Below are 18,595 nucleotides of genomic sequence, written 5' to 3'. Positions count from 1 at the left end.
TCAAAAATGACTAGAACACAGCTATGAGAAATTTCAGAGATAACTATGAGTTTTCAGCATGCAAAAAAAGAGATAATTTTCCATGAAGAGCTAGAATTCTGTGATTTCACTGTGCTATTGGTGTCAGAAGCATAATCTTAAGAAAGCCACTAACCAACCAAAACACCTTAAAAAACGTATGGGAAGAAGCTGTAAGATCATTGCAAAGCAGTAATCCAAGGCAGTGGAAAACAACCAGTTTTGGAAAAGCTACTGCATTACCAAATATACTATCATCTCTGTCTGCTCATAAAAAATTACTAAAATCACCACTTCACTATTCTAGAAATCTCCTGATTCCCCAATTACTGAAAAGAGGCACTCAACAATTCCTAGATTCTTATGGGAGAGCAGGTGTTAGACATTAGAAGTACTTCACTGGGAACAATCTCAATAAAGCAAAGCCTAACACTGCGAACTAAGAGTACTGGCATTGAATTAAAATTTGTCTAGACTTCCTTTTCTTCCTCCCCTCCCTGGGAGCAAAGGAACTTATTTGTGTATTGTGGTGGTTTGACAGGAAATGTGTTTTTTGGGATGCTGTGTTTTGGGCCAATGGATATTCAGGCTTTAATATTGGCATTTAACCTGGCCATTGGGACATGGACACGCCTCTGAGAACACGGGGTTAAAGCAGAGCTCTCCCCTGGGAGGGTCCTCTTGGGTTTCCAGCGGGAAAGAGTTCGGGTCTCTGCCCCGGCCCAGCTGCTGGCTGGGCAGGGGGAGGGGAAAGCCATGTGGCCGGGAGAGGTAGGCCTGAGCCCGGGGGTGGAAGGGTGGAAGAGAGAGAGAGAGAGAGACACCGGGAGCCATCGGGCAGCCCCCCCTGAGAGACACAGAGAGAGAGAGAGAGAGAGAGAGAGCCGCTGCCAGAGACTGTAACCTTGAAGCTTGATAAACATGGGCCTGTGCCGGCAGCACGGCTGGGACGGAGAAGGGGGGGGGGTTCAGCCGGCTGCTTGTAGGAGCTTTTAGCCCCTTTTTGGAGAATGAGAACTTTACAGAACATTGACCTCTCCTGGAAGATAGAGTGGAAGATGAGGAAGGAAATGGGCCAGTGTGAGAGAGGTCTGGGCGAGTGAGAGATAGTAGAAGAATAGAGAAGAATCCTAGTGGGAAGAGATGATGGAGTGGCTTTTGCTGGACTCTTTTTGTACAGCCATGGACAGACCCATGTTCCTTGTGATACAGAGACTGCATTCTAGGGGGAGGCAATGGCCTCAGAACCAAGAGGGTTCAGTGTTGATGCCCCTCGGCCCCAGGGGGTGAAAAATATGGGGGGGACAGGTGTCCCAGAGGAGAGATTGTGGGGACAGGTGTCCCAAAAGAGAGATGGACAGACCCATGTTCCTTGTGATACAGAGACTGCTCAGTGTTGATGCCCCTCGGCCCCAGGGGGTGAAAAATATGGGGGGGACAGGTGTCCCAAAGGAGAGATTGTGGGGACAGGTGTCCCAAAGGAGAGACTGTGCCTTTTTTGGATCGGGACAGAGCATCCTTAAGAGACAACCCTAGAAGCAGCTCTGGTCCATGTTCAGTGGTGAGAGCACTGGACATGAAAAGGAAGAAGTCACGACGGCAGATGTACTCCGGGCAGTGCCATGAGTGACACAGAAACACACGAGGCTTCAGCTGTGTTTCCAGGGGAAGCCCATGGTACAAGAAGGACTCCTCTCCTCTTGATGAACTGAGGATTGATTGTCTAAAAGGTGCTGCTGGACCGAGAGTTGGTGATTTGAGGAACAATGTATTGTGTTGGAAATTTGGTGGGGGGAGGAGGAAATGCATTTGTGAGGTTTTCATTTTCCCTGTGTGTGTGTTCCTTTTTATCTGTAGTGGTAGAGTAGTTAATAAAGTTCTGGTTCTTTTTTTTTCCCTAAGTAGGAGCCTGCTTTGCTTATTCCTGGTCACATCTCACAGCAGAAACCAGGGAGAAGGTATCTTCATGGGGGCACTGGCATTGTGCCAGTGTCAAACCATGACATGTATTCATTTTATATAAACGTTAAAGCATCTTTTACATAGAGCTGGTTTGTTTTTTTTTAATAGGAAGAGGAAGCTATTCCAATCTTGGCAAAAAAGAAAATGAGTAGAAGAGTCAAAATCAATGCTCCTATTGAGGCTCCATGGCACATTCCAGACACACTCTGAGCGAAGTGATTAATTGAATGTAGTGCAGCTCAGTTCATGCAATATTTGGCCTGCGTGCCCTCTGAGCATCATCCTGCTCCTTCTCACATTTAGATTTCTGCACTAATCCATGACCCTCCTAAGAAGATGTTACCCTGATTAATCAAACTCCTTAAAAACTTTACAGAAACTGTCTTGGTGTGGTTTTAACATAATTCTGTGGTCTTCCCTACAACAGCTAATTAGAAAGTGACTCTGACTAATTGAAGTGCGCAGAAAGCGCGATCCTGTTCCTTTTCCCCAGGGGGTCTGCCACTCCCTATTTTGAATGTTCATTATCTTTTATATACGCTTCATAAATTTATTAAAAGTACCATCTGGTGGGGACTCTTCTGTATTTTCAAGTCTTTTGGTTGTCTTTCTTCTTCCCATTAGAATATCCGCTTCCATTTAGGTCACTTATTTACAAACAGAAACTGTCAAAACCAACAGTCTTGTTTCTATTTTTGTTTCCTTTTTCTTTTTTTAATCTACCAGCTATCCAGCTCTTACATAATGTCAGAGAAAAGAGAAGATTACAAATACAATTTTTTTTCCTATGGTTCATACACAACAGTTTTGGGCTGAAAAGTCTGATTTGCTTTTATGGAACAGGAAAGACCATGTGTTAGCAAAGCAAACACATTCTGTAAGCAAACAAAAGGAGAAGATGATTGAGGTTACAGGACAGCAGCATCAAACAGTTATTAAAACTTACTTTCTTGTCTCTTTGTCTAATACTGCAAGAGATCTTCCAAGATAAAAATGTACCAGAAGTGTGTTGTAGCCTCAGTAATTTATCACTCCTTAAGCTTGTTTCTCTTTGTCTTTTTAGCATACCTAATTTTTCACAAGAATTTTTTTTCCCCCTGAAGCACTCTGAAAAAAAAGTAATTGCTGCTGCTGCAAAGTAGCTTCCATATCTGAGTGTGGACTACTTCCTTTTATCTCTCATTCTGGACAGGTCAGCTTTTGCTTTCTGTCCATCCACTGTGACTTCACTACAATGTGTGTGGGTGGGAATATGAAAGAAAATCCTCAAATAACTTTTTGCAACACAGAAAAGAACAGAACAAAGTGGGTATTTGTACTGGTTTACAAAACCAGCCATTAGTAAACCTTAAAGAAATTATGAAAACAAACATACATGGAGACAGCAGATCTATTCCATAGTCTTATTTTATAGGAAAGCAGCAATTTAAAGCATTATGGACTGTTGAATATATTTATACTGCACTCTAGGCAATAGTCAAAAGTTTTTTGCTTATGTGTCATCATTGCAACAAAACTGTTCATTTTAGGGAATTCTCTTAAGACACAAAACTATCATTGTGAAGAAAACTATAAACAAGCAATTACACTAGAAGAAGCATAATTTTATTTTAGTTAGTAAGAAGGAGTGATTTTCTTCTCATGATTATATCTGTTAAAAGCTTATCTTCCAATCGTTCAATTTTTAACTATAAAATTGCATTCATTCTCTACTTGAAAACTACTAAACTGACAAAAGTTTCCTTCCTGGCTGGTAGGAAAATAGAAAGCTGAGACTAAAGAAAAAGAGAATTAAGTATGCAAGGATTATTTCAGAGTTTGATCATATTGTATTAAAGAATTAAAGGGATAATATGCATTTTGCTCTCATTATTTTCCACATGCCAAAAGAGTTGTTAAGTCTAATCTTTATTTAGTATATGAATTTGCCCTTGTTTATTTGCTACGTGGTAGAAAAAATAAGAAATCTACAGACTTTTCAGTTAATTAAAAGTACAGCCACATGCCCTTTCATTCAACATAGTCTTTCTTATTTTCTTGAGTTGAAACTTGCGGATGAAATTACTATATTTAATTTGAATCTTCAATTAAATTATTCAAAGAAATCAAGAGCTAAAAAAATATCAACTTCTAACAAATTTCAACAGTATCTTCACCTGTTTCAGTGAATAGCCTTCTGCAAGCCATATTTAGCTGGAAAAGAAAATCCCACTAATATGAGTTTTTGTCCAACTGTCAGAAATTGTATTAGAAAAACTTCAGAGAAGGCTGATTTTTCACTTGATACTTGCTACAGTTTGTGATTCCTAATCCAATAAATTAGAACAAAACCATTCAAGTCACTAGAATTGGCCATACTTTTCATTGCCAACTAATTGGCTGCTACAGGGGTCTTTCATTAAACATTGTGTCTGCAGAGGGCTGTCAGAAATATCAGTTGTTTTAGGAAGTGTGCATCCCTCCTTGTGGCACTGGAAACAGACAGAAAAGGATTAAAAAAAAAAAAAGAACTGGAACCACATGAACAGATCTCTCTCAAAACCAACCATGTGGCTATCCTTTCTTGCAGAAAGGGGAAAAAAAATCCTGCAGTATTTAGATTGTCTTCAATTTTTCATAATTTCCTAAAGCTATGTCTGCAGCAGAGCTGAATTATACTGCTGGGTAAGCCTGCATTGTTTCGGAAAATGTGACCCTTTTCAAAAAGGAATAAACAAAATATGATAGCTTTGTGTGGAGTCAACAATAAACTAGACAAAACCCAGCATCTTTCACTGCTTCCTTGGGGAGAGACAAAGTCATCTTTTACGAAGCTGAACCACACACTAGGAAACAGATATGACTGGTTTCTCCCTGTTACACATTGAGTTTTGTTTGTTCTTTTTCTTTTTCTAAGTAACTGCCAGAGTAAAAGACAAGTGAATATTTATTTGTATCATTTTATCCCTTTTTAAACAAGTTCTCCTAAGGCATTGAACAGCACACAAATGAAGGTTCATGATGATTCCTAAGAACTGAACAGCATTCCTCAGAGGGTGACCAAAGGACATTCCAATGTTTTTACATCCATCTTCTGCTCTTCACTCATTATTCACTGTTCTCTCTTTCATGTGTATTGTACACATTACAAGACAGTCTGATAGACTGAGATAGACCACAGACCAACACTGCTTCATGGAAAAACCATCCACACTGCACTCCCAATGCCCTTCACCAGGCTCAAAATCAGAAAGAAGGTTGGTCAAGCCCACATAATCCTTGACTGCCCCTTAGCACTGAGTATTGATTAAAGGACACTGAGATTATAATTTTTTTTTCCATTTCAGGCAGAAAAGAGGAATTTTTTTTTCCTCTACTAAGGCATGGAAAAAACTCCAAGAAACCCAAAGAGGCCTTGCACAGAAGCAACTCTTTAACTCTTTTTGACATTTTGCCACTGGGCAGATTAGAACATTTTACAATACATTGCATGACACCAGGTACTGCTTCCAAAGCAGTATATCTCTTACTTGAGAAAATAATCTTTTCTTTTGAATTCTAGATTATATAGTAATGGCTTAAGACCATTCAAAACTTCATAAGCAGAAGTTCATTATAAGCAAGCACTATGATTGTCAGATTAAAGAATATTTGCATCCTTTTTAAACAAAAGAGTTATGTTAATATAATGAATTTAATATGGAAAACTGCTAACTTACACACTTAGAAATAATACTATGCCAAAAAGAAAAATACATCTCAACCTTAACATCTGCATTAGGGAAATAATTTCATATGATTACATTCCTTTCTGTCACCTCATTTCACAAGACAACAAACTGTAAACCAACACTTAAACACCGGGCAGTGCTATGAAGAGCATTTTCTGCTACTTTTGCTTCAAAAGTGCTACTCAGCTACCATTGTGTTGTGTTAGTACCACATCCAGTATTGTATAAAGTAACTGTATAAATCACCTTCCATATTGACTTTTAATTGTAGTATGTAAAGTTAGTAATTTTTCAGTAAAACCTTGTAAACAAAACCACAACAACATAAAATTGTTGTTATAATGAAGCAACACTTCATTTTTATTATTTGTTTACCAGCCTTCTAATCTTCACTGTATGGTGATGGCCATCACATAGATATTATGTACCAGTAGTAATACATCTGATAAATTACACTCTTCACATACACAGCTCTCTGATCAAGTTGAGTATCTTTCACAAAAATTAAATAAATAATTTCTCAAGTCTCTATAACATCTCTAACCAAATACCTCAGAGGCCTCATTTCTTTGGAATGAGTTTTCAAATGACAAATCTTCACATCTTATCTTTAGTGTTGTTTTGGTAGAAGTAGGGGGTCACCAAGTCTTTTTGAAAAGACCTTATGGCCTTCTAGGGCTGACCAATACTTCATTTTTTAAATAAAACAGAGTATAGAAACAGCAGCTGTGTTTTTTCTAGGCTAATTTAATAAATACCACATTTAATAACATATGGGATAAGCAATGAACCCAATGAACTGCTTTTCAAGGGTTTAAGATGAAAGTTTCTCTACTCAGTCAAGCTTAAAAGCAATCTGCTCTGATTACTGCACTTTCTTATATTTCGTTGATTTTTCCTAACTGCTTTCAATTCATTTTATCCTATCTGGTCATTTCAGAAGCAGAAACAAAATGACAAATCCTCAACACAGTAATAAAATCAATCTGTGCCAACCCACTGGTACTCAAACTAAGTTTTTACACAGGTAGACCTCGGACTTGCAGTCTGCTTGATTGCAGAAGCAATACAATATAGCACCTTATGGTAATCACCACATTGAAAAAAAGCATTGAAGAGATATAATATCTCTTTGTTGGATCAAAGTTGCTGAGAATGTTTTTAAATAGGCAATACTGATGGCCAAAAATTCTGATGGACAGTCAGAGGTGTCCATGCTCCATTTCACAACTGGACTGGCCTCAACTAGTCCCCAAATCTTTCAATTTCTATCTTTCTCACCAGAAACTCTGCAGGGTCATGTATACAACTGCTGGTGCCTCACTGACAGTTGGAAGACTATCCACACCCCACTTTCAATTAACTGCTCCTCAAATTCTTACTTTTAACTTTCTACCAATTGAATTGACTAATATCCCTTAAATATAAAAAGCTGTGTAAACCTACAGGCCCCTCTCTTTCCTTACTGTTGATCACTTGAAATGACTTACACGTATAACATCTTGACTGACCCACACTGAAGAACAGCAAAGCTGCCCTTGATTAACAATCATCATTAACACCAGAAACCCTCAGTATTATGCTGCCAAATCCTATTCACCTGTAAGATTCTACAAAACCATTCTCTCAAACAGAGAATTTTTAATAAATCCATATAAAGTCTCCATCCCCTAGATTACCTTTGAAACTTAAGAAATGATAAAAGATATCTGTTTGTCTCACCAGAATGATCACTCAACCAGTAAAAATAATTGAGTCTATGAAAGATGAGTCACTTTCACTATAAGTTCACTTACACAAACATCCATGGATTTACTGCCTCACCTACTTATGATCAAACAATCTTTGTGTTAACACTCAAAATTATTTAAGTCCAAAATTGAGTGTTTACTAAATAAGTTTGATCATCTGAAATCAAATACATACAAATATTTGTACACACTAACTGATTTTGTATGAAGTTTTTAAAACTCATGGCTGGCAGTGCTAACTATGAAATTCAGCTCAATGGTTTTATCAAATCTGAGATACTTTGTTTCTCTGCTAAATAGCTTACTGAAGCGAGATACTTTCTTTTAACACAGTTCTTCCTTACTGCTTATTCTATTTTGAAGTCAGTAGCAATTGCATTGCTGCTTGCACACTGCCTAAAACAAAGGGAAGGCTTTTGATTTGCCTTTGTATAATGCATGGGGAACAGGCTGGAGAAATTGGGTCTTGGTTTTTCACAGCTAAATATTATAGCTTTCTCAGAGAAAAATTTGAAGTGAATATGTCTTACTAAAAAATGTTCCTTCTCCTCCTATTTTGAAAACTGTTTTCCCTTCCATCTGTCATGGGTATATATTTAAAATTTAAATATATGTTTAAAACCAGCATGAACTCTGAGAATTTTGCTGAAATTCTTGATTTTATGCCATAAGTAATAAATTTTGGGAAATCTGCCCTAGACAACTACTCAACACTCTCTCTCCAGTGAACTTCAGGATCTGACTTTTGTGAGTTTATATGGAAGAAAGCACAGAAACCACCCCATTTTAACGATTTAAAAAAATAAATATTAAATCTTTCTGTGACACATTTGATCATTCAGTACCATTGATCTTTAGGGGATTTTACCTTAAGTAACATAAAGGTACTTAAATCAGTGCTGTATAAGCTGCCCAGAGCTAAGAGTGCTCCATCAGCATGGTGTTCTGAGAATAACAGCAGCATAGCTGATATAATGTTCTGCCATGGCTAAGCATGTCTATGACTCTTTGGGGGGAAATGAACACATGAGAGTTTACTTCCAGCAGTTGTAACCAGGCTGTATAAGAGGCCCTAAATGTCTAAATCCATCATCACTACAATAAATAGCTGTGCTTAGTCCATTCTTGTATAAGAGTTCAGGCTAACCTACTGGGAGGCATGAGCAACCATACTGTGACAGGCAAAGAAAAATCACATTGCCAGCACTGACTGACTCAGCTACAAGTGGCTTTGTCAGCAGCGGTTGATTTGAATTTCAGCATTCCCGCAGCATCATTAATTAATCCAGAGTACAGGAATTTCATAGAAGTTGTAAGGATTAGCCAATTAATTCTATGCTTAAAATACTGTTTAACTCAATTTAGAGATTTCTGGATGGAAACAGAAGTAGAGTGCAGTAATGGCCAACTTTAAAAGTGTTTACACCAGTTCATAAGAAAGGAAAATGGTTTTATCTCTTACCTATCAGACCTTTCTCAAGGGTAAAGGATTTGTTCGTGAACATGCATTCAAATGCCACAATATGGAAAACTTTGTTCACTGTGTTGTGGGTCCCAACAATTCGAATATACCTATAGGGAAACAAAAAATGGTAAACAGCACAAGTTAAACATGACCAACTTCTGTGCACTTAAATATAATTGATTCAGTTAGACTATAACATGCAGACCCATAAGAACTGAGTAATTGCTTAAAAAAAAGAAAAAGGAGTAAAAAAGAATATCAATTTCATAGCAGGTTTGCATCTAGTCCAGCATTTCATGCTGGCTCCAGTGCAATTTAAGAAGAAAAAACAAATCTTTAAAGAGATGTGGAATCTGTTAAAAATGTTTCTGGATTAATTTGCCAAGAAAAGCAAAATTAGGGACCTTCTGTTTCTGAAATGGTCTGTTAGTGCAAATACATGTTCATGGAGGTTTTAAATACTAATACTAATAATAACAGTAATAATAATAACAACAAAAACAACAGTAATAATCATCCTTTTACGAACAAATTTTCAGCACTGTGAAAAATGTCATACAGCCAGGACAAACGCAAAAAAGGAGTCAGGCTTTTCTTCCAAAGCCAAAAATCAATTCCATTTTATTAAGACTGTTTCTAATTCTAACACTGGATGTACAGGATATCAATCTCTGTTGGTGTATCTGTTATTAATAATGAAAAAAAACTCATTCAAATATTATGAAACAAAGCTATTCTGGGTTTCATGCCTGGTGGTATAACTCACATTTCCACACCCGAATTGCAAATCAAATAGAGCTGCTCTCAAACATTGTGACCTATTCACCTGCTGCATTACCCTGGAGGTTTCACCTTCCATAAACAACCACTAACCTTGATTCAGTCTGATCCTGCATTTTCTGTAGAGATCCAACAGTTCTTACTGTAAATTTGGAAAAATCTCAAAAGGACTATAGTACACCTCTCAACAAATGCTGAACAAGCAACCAGAAAACTACCGAAACCAAATATCAATTACTTCACAAGATGGGTTAGCCACACTTACAGAAAACTTTGTATGAATTTAACTCATTTCAATTATCAACTATCAGAATGTATGAATCTTAGTCTGTCTTTCATTTACATGGTATAATTATATTGGCCATTCACCAACAGCATCATTGTGGCTTGTGTTCTTCATCAGATCAAGTTGAGAAGATACACAGTGTATTTTCTAAGATTTTCTTTTTAACAAATAAAACAACCATCATAGCTATTTACTGTTTCCAAATTTCATTTAAAAATTATTTAAATAATCATAATTGGGAACAAAGAATTCTATGCTATTGCCTAATTAATATTAACTCACAGATCAATCAATTACCACAGTAGCAAATGTCCTGAAAGTCATTCTACGTAGAAAAAACAAAGTTGCAAAAGTGGAGAAAATATTTATTATTCACGAAGAAGATGAACCTGTGTTTTAAGAGTAAAGCAGAACTTAGCCCTTATGCTGTAGCTGTGCCAAGTGCCTGTGAAGAGTATTGCAGGAATCTTGGTTGACAGGCAGGCAAACAGGAGGTGTTTCCCCAGACCTGCCCATGTGAACCAGCTGACATTTTCTTATGAACTCACGACTGTTGTGTTGTGTTGGTAGGTTCTGTTCCCCCCATGTTTTGCAATGGTTCTGCCCTGGTTCTCCCTACCCTCCCTGTACTTGTCAGTTACTCTGGTTCCTCCCCGGTTTCTCTGGAGATTTTCTCTGGAGATCGAGGTATCTTTTTCTAAACCCCTCCCCAGTGCCCTGCCAGTCACTCTCTGCCACCACCTTTTTCTCTGGAAACTTCTGTCTAGGGCACGGAATGATTGGTTCAGGGGCCGGGGCCCCTCCTCCAAGTTGTTATCATTGGTATTTCCCTTATGTCAATTTCCTGTACCCCACTTCCCCCTGCACCCCTATTCGCCTGAAGACGGGCTCCTCCCCTGTAACCCTCTCCCTTTATAAGTTGCTGTAGTCCCTCCCACGTTCTCTTCTGTTGCTGGCTTCCCTGGGAGCTTCAATAAATCTGGACTTGCCCCAACTGGAGAGTGCTGTCTTATTTCCTGCCGGTTGTAGCCAGAGGCGGCCTCATCCTCTTGCAAGGAAGCATCACTGCTATAAGGCAGGGTGCTCTCCTTAGGCACAGTCCCAAAGACCGAGAGTGGGACAGGGCCCCCCGAGCTGCAAGCGGTGCTGGCCAGCTTGCTAGGATGCTCAAGAAGGCCAACCCTTCTTCTCTCTCGCCGCGCTGCTTCACACGGCCACAGTTCAAACCCTAAACACACAGGGAATGTCCAAAATTTGACAATGGTAACTGATCTTGTTCCCTCCAGCCTCAGAAGCACAGAATTCAATTAAACACAGGAATAATTCTGGAATATTTTGAAGTGCACATGGAGCCTGGCTTGCCATAGACACTCCCTTGACTCTCCCAGGCAAGGAAGATATTGATTGAGTCGTGCTGCTTGGACAAAACGCACAGTCAAACCACCAGAGTGTTACTAATGGAGATGTACTTTGACACCCTTCAGTTACGCTTCCCTGCATTAAAGAGCTTAGCGAATAAACAAAGTAACAAGATTAATAGGAACACAAGAAACTGCTTCATAATTAGCTTTAAAAGCGAATTTACTTAGATTTTTTGTGTTATAAAATTGTATCATTAGATCAAACTTCTTGATTGTTTGTTCAGAGCAACTGGAAGTTGTTCAAATTCCTGTCAGCAACAAAGGAGGTTCACATGACACAAAGTTATCTATGAATCTTTGTGTGATTGCAGAGTAAAAGAATCACAGTCCAATGCCTAGACTAGCTCCCCTGTTTATGGATGTTAGACTCAACTGATGAGACTAGAAGACAGAAAAAAACCCCTGAATCATTCCTTAAAGAAAAAAACCTCGATCAATTTGTGGGGTTTAAACAGACTTCCCTAGCAGGTAAACAGGAATGCAACACGAAAATTTTCCCCCTTACTTTTATTTTCTGGCCCTTTTTGAGAATAATGGATACTGATAATATATAAGTGCTCTAGAGTTTCATTCATATGTCACAGACTTCTCTAGCCACATAGAGTCAAGCTACACATGACCTTAAAATCCTTACAACAGGAATATCAGAAAAATCTGGTTGGTGTTTTTTTTTTTCCCCCACTACCAAGAAAATTGTTTTGACTACAGGGAAACAGCATGTTCTACTGGATCTTGGTAGCATTTTAAAGGACTGAAATTTGACCTGGGCTGATTAATTAGGCACCTACATGGCAATATCTCTCATTATCCCCCATTCTTCCAAGAGCAATTATTCTCCTTCATATGAAATTACAGTATTTGTACTCTGATGTGACTACATATCTGAACAACTAAATTATGTTTTACTTCTGCTCTTTACATCTGTAAAGCTGACACATATAATTCAGATCACAGCAGCTGCAGATCACACCACTGATTCTGCTGTGGATACCCTAGAGGACCACAAACACCAAAGCTCAGCTGCCTACATCATCACAACAGTGCTTAGGAAATATGTGTCAAAGCATGAAAATATGCATACTCTAGGAGTCATTTTAATCCTTCATTATAATAACAGCAGTAAGATGCAGACAAACTAAAATATATTAAGCACAAACTCCAATCCCTTGAGACTATTGAGACAGAAGACTAAATAAAGGGAGGGAATGGAAATTAACAGGTATTTTGCACTGATATCCACTCTTCAGTTACTATCAAAGCAACCTAGAATAGCAACAGCAAACTCAATGAACTAAATCTAATCAGTACAAAATGCACTCATAAATTGGCGTTTCATTTTCCTTTATGGAGCATTTGGTATGAGACACCAGTGCCAAAATTAACTACAGACTTTATACCTCTTCTAACTGCTTAGAACCACTGACATTCACATTCCAATCACTGCCACTAAGATGCATGAGGCACAGCCCAACACACAAGGGCATTAAAAGACATTGTGTTTGTTTTTCAGTGGAAAAGGAAACAGTGTTATTCAACACCGCTTAAACTCCATTTATTGACAGCTCCCTAAAACGAATAATCCTTCTGACTCACACAGCTGAATCAACAAACCTGTGGCAAGAAGATAGAAAAAACAAGGAAGAAAAATCTATTGCCAGCATTAAATCATGTGGGAGAACAGTGGACACAAATAAATACATAATATAAATAATTAAGCCAGAACAAACATGAAAACATATCTGTCTTTTGACAGAAGACAAGTTTTCCTGCCCTTAGACAGGCAAGTCTAATAAAGTCTATTTTATACCAGAGGAAATCCCTGCTGCAAATATTGAAAACAACTGTGACAAATTAAATAAAACACTTACACAGGACAAAATCATTGAACTCCAGTAGAAAAAGTACATCTAACACCTACAGAACCTGGACAGTAACAAACATTTTCACCTTGGAAATACAACTGACGTGAAGCAGTTTGAAAACACAGGATATTTCCCTTTGTAATGTGCCAGAATGTGTATGCAGTTATTTTATGCTGGGGCATTCAAGTGACTAAAAATATTGGTATACAACACTTAAACAGGACATGTAATTGTTTGTGTACCACATGTAAGCAACATGTCAACCAATCAACCAGTGCTTCTCAAAGGATATAACCAAATTAACACTGATGTGCTTTGGAACATAGGTAAGACTTGCACAATGTGGTAATAGGTTGTGTACTCCATACATAATAATCTGTAAGAACAATAAGTTTACAAATGCTTTGTTCTTTTCTAATGATTTCCCATTTTTATTTCTTTAAAACAAAAAAACCCCAGTTTTGGGTAAACCGGCTTTAACCTCCATCTTCACACTATATGCATCTCTAGTTCCAATGAAGTTCTCAAATCTGAACCTGGTTCACCTGGTTTTATTTTGGGTCAGACCTCAACCCAAAACAGCTCAGTTTCCTAGAACCCATCTGGATATAAGCAGAAATCTGCAATTACACCTGTTCTCATAATGGACTTCCACTATAAGAACACAAAATAAGAGAAGATATGAAGATTTGGATGACATGAAATCTATATTTAAACCATACTCCTGATTTGACTTCGCAGCCAAGCACAACTTAAATATCACCTTGACTTATTTTTATGCCATCTCTACTCAATACATAAAATGGGACTCTATTAAGTTTAACTGTATAGAAAAAAAAAATAGTTTTTAAATAGAGAAGAAAGCATTGTTCTTCAGAAAGTCTAGTTCTAAAACAAACTGGACAGGGGGATTCAGAGAACAGACACGAGCTGGCTCTGCACACCTTCCAGGCGGATGTGACATGAAGCCACATTCTTTCCAAAGTGAGCCTCATCTTCAGTAGAACTAATTTTCTTTGAATCACGCTACATCCTCATGAGGTTTTATGACTTAGGATCAATTGAGCTTCATTATATAGATACATTGAAGCTTCCACATTTTTAAACATATCAAACAAAACATGAGAAAATACAGGAAAGTGCTGTTCAGTGAAATCTGAGAATGTTTGCCATTTTCCCCAGCTTCTCTTGCTCCACCAGTCTGTGAATTTATCATGCAATACTTCTTTCTTGCTCCAGTGACACTTCAGTAAATGCTGTCTAGATCTAGACTAGAATCAGACTATAAACAATATGAGAAAGAAATACCTGAAAAGTATTAGAAAAAAGAGAGGAGGATGGAAGGACAGAAGAAAGGAAAAGAATTTAATTGATTTCAATCCGCATCAAGGTAGCTCGACAAAGAAATAACAATACTTTTGACCTGTGCTTAAAAAAGAAAAGAAATTTGAAATTCATCCTATAAAAATGTAATGAAGATACATTCAAAAATTTGTATTTAGCTCTGGCATCACAAAAATCTGACAGACAGTGGTAAAGAAGGGTGGATTTAAAAAAAAAAAAAGTCTGAAAATTATTTTAAAAAAGGAGGCAATTATTGAAGAATCCTTTTAATATAAGTGTTGTTTGGATGAATCATTACTAATCAGAAACACAGTAACTCCTGGTATTTGAGCTCACAGGCATAAGAGAATAAGAGAAGACCTCAAAAGGGGGTCACAAATACACATGAAGAATTAAATATTTAAGGTAAAAAAAGCCCTAACAAACTGACCAACAAACAAATAAACTAAATGCTCGACGACTAAATAAACCACCACTCCTATCCAAACAGTATAACATTTTACTTACAGAAAAATACATCCAAGGATATATGCAAGAAACCTTAGCATCCATTATGTTAAAATTATACTAGAAAACTACTAAACAATACTCAAATGAAAACAGCTAAATATTGGTAACATTTAAATGACTGATTATATATTTTTCATCAATATTTTTATGATTTGAAAACTTGTACCTGCAGATACAACTTCTTATACTTGCAGGTGGTTAGAAAATTGATTCAAAGTATTGCTGGCTCAATTTCAAATCTGCTACTCAGTTTTGGAGTGCTGAAATATGGGGTAATTCATTAAGCAAAGTATGTCTCATACATTTTAAACATTTTGTGTAGCATGTAGTGTTACTACTCAAGTGTGGGCTGGATCTGGGGAAAGAATGCCTTTGTTAACTGAACAAGATTTGGTTCTTTAACTAAAGATATGATCATACAATTATTAAACCCCTGTACTACCAGTGATTTATGGATTTACAAACACCAGCCAACAGTAAGTGTACCACAAGAAATATCAACTTCAATTGTTCAACATTAGGAGCAATGTTTTTAGGAACAAAACCACTAAAAATAAAAAATTACAAGTAATGTCCCATCCAAAGCAGTGGAATGTCAGTTCTGAGTGCTTTGGTGCTCCTTTCTAACATAAAGTGTGCAATACCTGCTCCTGATAACACACAGCTTAGCCAAACTTTTAAACTATGATCATTCTTTAGATGGATTTTAGAAATTATTATTGAAGACTAAAATTCACATGAAATATATATCAAATACTATGAAAGAGTGTTTGTGAAACAAATGTCTGATGTGAGACAGAACAGTGAAAGCATCAACCAATTATTTCTAAATTCACCAAGTTCTGTCTTTTATGAAAAAAATCTCAGATGATATCCACTAGCAGTATCATCTGCTATACATATATGCCATTGCTACCTCAGTTAATCAGTGTCTCTAAATTTCCTTGCTTATACTTTCCAGCATATTGAAGACCCAACTCTTAGCTACTGCAGGTCTGAACTGAGCTGTAAAATAAAGGACAAAAGAAATATTATTTATGGGCCTATTAATCAAACACAGACAGTGCAGCAGATTCAATCTCGTAAGCTTCATAGGTCTAGTTCTTTTAAAATCAAATTGTGTTTTACTGGAAATAATTGATGACATGGTGAAAGAAGATCATAAATTTGGATTACAAGTAGGTGGTCTGTATTAACCTGTACAAACACTCCTACACAGCTCATCAGCAATGAGATGGCAAAAGGGAAGGGTGGTGACTTCCAATATATGTACACAAATAATAAAATCTCCAGAAACTCAAGTTCATGTGAGAATAGCTGAATTATGGTTAAAGACAGAGCATTTAAGACAGACAACTACTATATTGATGTCTTGTTCTCACAGCTTCACTTTTTTTGTTATTTGTTTTAATTATAGTGTTACAGCCACATGTATCACACAACATTTGCCACATTTCTCTTGCTGATTATTAAGCAGTAAGAACTGTTTAATTCAGAACAGCACTCTGCAGTATTGCACCAATTAAACTGATTACAATGGATATTTATTCACTGAAACATTATCATCAGCCTGGAGTGGCACACTGAGTGCCACAGCCCCAAGAAAATGTTATTATTTTGTTAAAATATAGTTCTTGTTCTCCTACAAAACAAAAGTAACTTGTTTGACATGTTTATGAAATACACCACTTGTGAGCAGATCTGCAGAAAACAGAAATATATTGACTGAGCTACTGAATTCAGATCTCTTCAACTGGTTCCTTAACCAAAGAACAATAACCACTCAAGAAGTTCTCCTCTTGTGGTTAAGCATCTAAAAATATTAAACTGTTTTAAATCTAATTTCATAAATCTTAAAATCATTCTGGGTGGAATGGAAGAAGAGAAGAAATGGCAACCAGAAAAAAAAACTTCCAAACTTTATTTCTTTCAGTGTGTAATAATAAGTGAAATTCTCACCTGCCCAAAATTCCCCAACACTGACTAAGCTGCACATAGGTTACTTCTAGGTGATACTAATCCAGCGGGAGATTGCAACCATTGATACACTGACTACCTCCTCAGAAGGAACTCCAGACTCAAATGGAAGGAAGAACACTACTTACAGAATAATTAACATGGGAAGTGAGGAATATAACTAACAAATAGGGGTTTGGGTACTAATTAATGCAAAAGTTATGTAATTGCTAACCAATGAATGCTGATGCATTTGTTTGTTGAAATGTATAAATAGTGTAAAGTTTTGATGGTCAGGGAGCCAGTATTTTATGCATTACCACCCAGATCCCTACCTGGAGCAAGCTAGAATAAAAAATAGAAATTACCCTCCTCAGTGTGTGAATTGATGCTGCACAGGTAACGAGCCTGTGTTTAAGACAACAATAATGCATATTTGTATCAGTAGCAACAAAAAATCTGCTTTGGTCTTTCTTAGTAATGCCTTCCAAAAACTTAGTAACAGATTCTACAGAGCTTTGGAAAGACATGAGAAAGTCAGTACTTGCCTGTGCACAAAAATTTCAAACAGTTGCCGGATGACTACTTCTGTAGTGAAGTAAGCTTTATGGCCATGGAAAAAACCACCAGAGTAATAACTTCCTTCACTATGAACAAAGAAACTCTTATCTGAGAATGAAACAGAGCTTTATCTGGATGCCTACTTGAAGACAGAATGCATTAAGCCATCATCCATTTGGCTATCTATATATTAAAAACTGCCAAAGAACAGTTTAATCAACTGTTTCAAAAAGTAACAAACTCCCTGAGCATAAGAACTGCACTGAAAATGCTGGAAGTTGCAAATCAATAGGCTTAGAGCCAAGTTATGACAAAATAAAGCATTCTTAAATAATTTAATGATCTACCTAGGATCCTCTAATGTAACAAACTTATTTCTTTTTCATAAGCCTCTGCCTATTTCAATTCAGATGACATGCAGTACTTCTTTTCTGAGCTTAAAGCTGTTTCTGAAATATTTTCATTACTGAAAAAGGTACTGTATTAGACCCCAAATCACATAAATTTTGATATCTTTTTCCTCTACTGTTAAATTTTGAACTATGTTCAAAACCACTCAAATGCAGCTCAAAAAATTCATATATATACATATATATATATATATATATATATATATATGTAAAGAAAATGTGAAGGAGATTTTTTAAGTGCTCTGATCCATCTAAATGCTTACCACAATATCCTTGACACCACCTTATAAACCTGTGTCACGCTTCTGATTTCACCTCAATAGCAGCTGGAAGAAGAATTCTGCTTATACAGCACATCTCTAGCACTGAAAAGAGTTTCCAACATTTGGTTTGATGGGAACTTGTTTTCTTTGACTTCTACTTTTGACTGTTTCTGAATTCACTCAGCTAGCACTTAGAATGTGACTCCTCAATGAAGAAATAAACCACTATACCTGAACTAAAAAGTCTGAAAAAAAAAGCATAGGAAAAGACAAAAAAAGAAAACTAAGTAAAAGGT

At 37.0% G+C, this 18,595-nt stretch overlaps 1 protein-coding gene across 1 annotated transcript in view; it reads right to left on the bottom strand.

Annotated features, from left to right (window-relative positions):
• The window catches only part of BTBD9 (BTB domain containing 9), a 115,777-nt gene that overhangs the window by 37,384 nt on the left and 59,798 nt on the right, over positions 1-18,595 (bottom strand). Inside the window, 1 exon segment of the mRNA XM_036380246.2 lies at positions 8,904-9,013. Within this exon segment, the coding sequence (XP_036236139.1) occupies positions 8,904-9,013 (110 nt within the window).

Source organism: Molothrus ater, chromosome 3 (assembly GCF_012460135.2).
Source record: "Molothrus ater isolate BHLD 08-10-18 breed brown headed cowbird chromosome 3, BPBGC_Mater_1.1, whole genome shotgun sequence".
Lineage (NCBI taxonomy): Eukaryota > Metazoa > Chordata > Aves > Passeriformes > Icteridae > Molothrus > Molothrus ater.
Note: the sequence above shows the minus strand (reverse complement) of the source record. Positions and strands in the feature narration are given on the sequence as shown.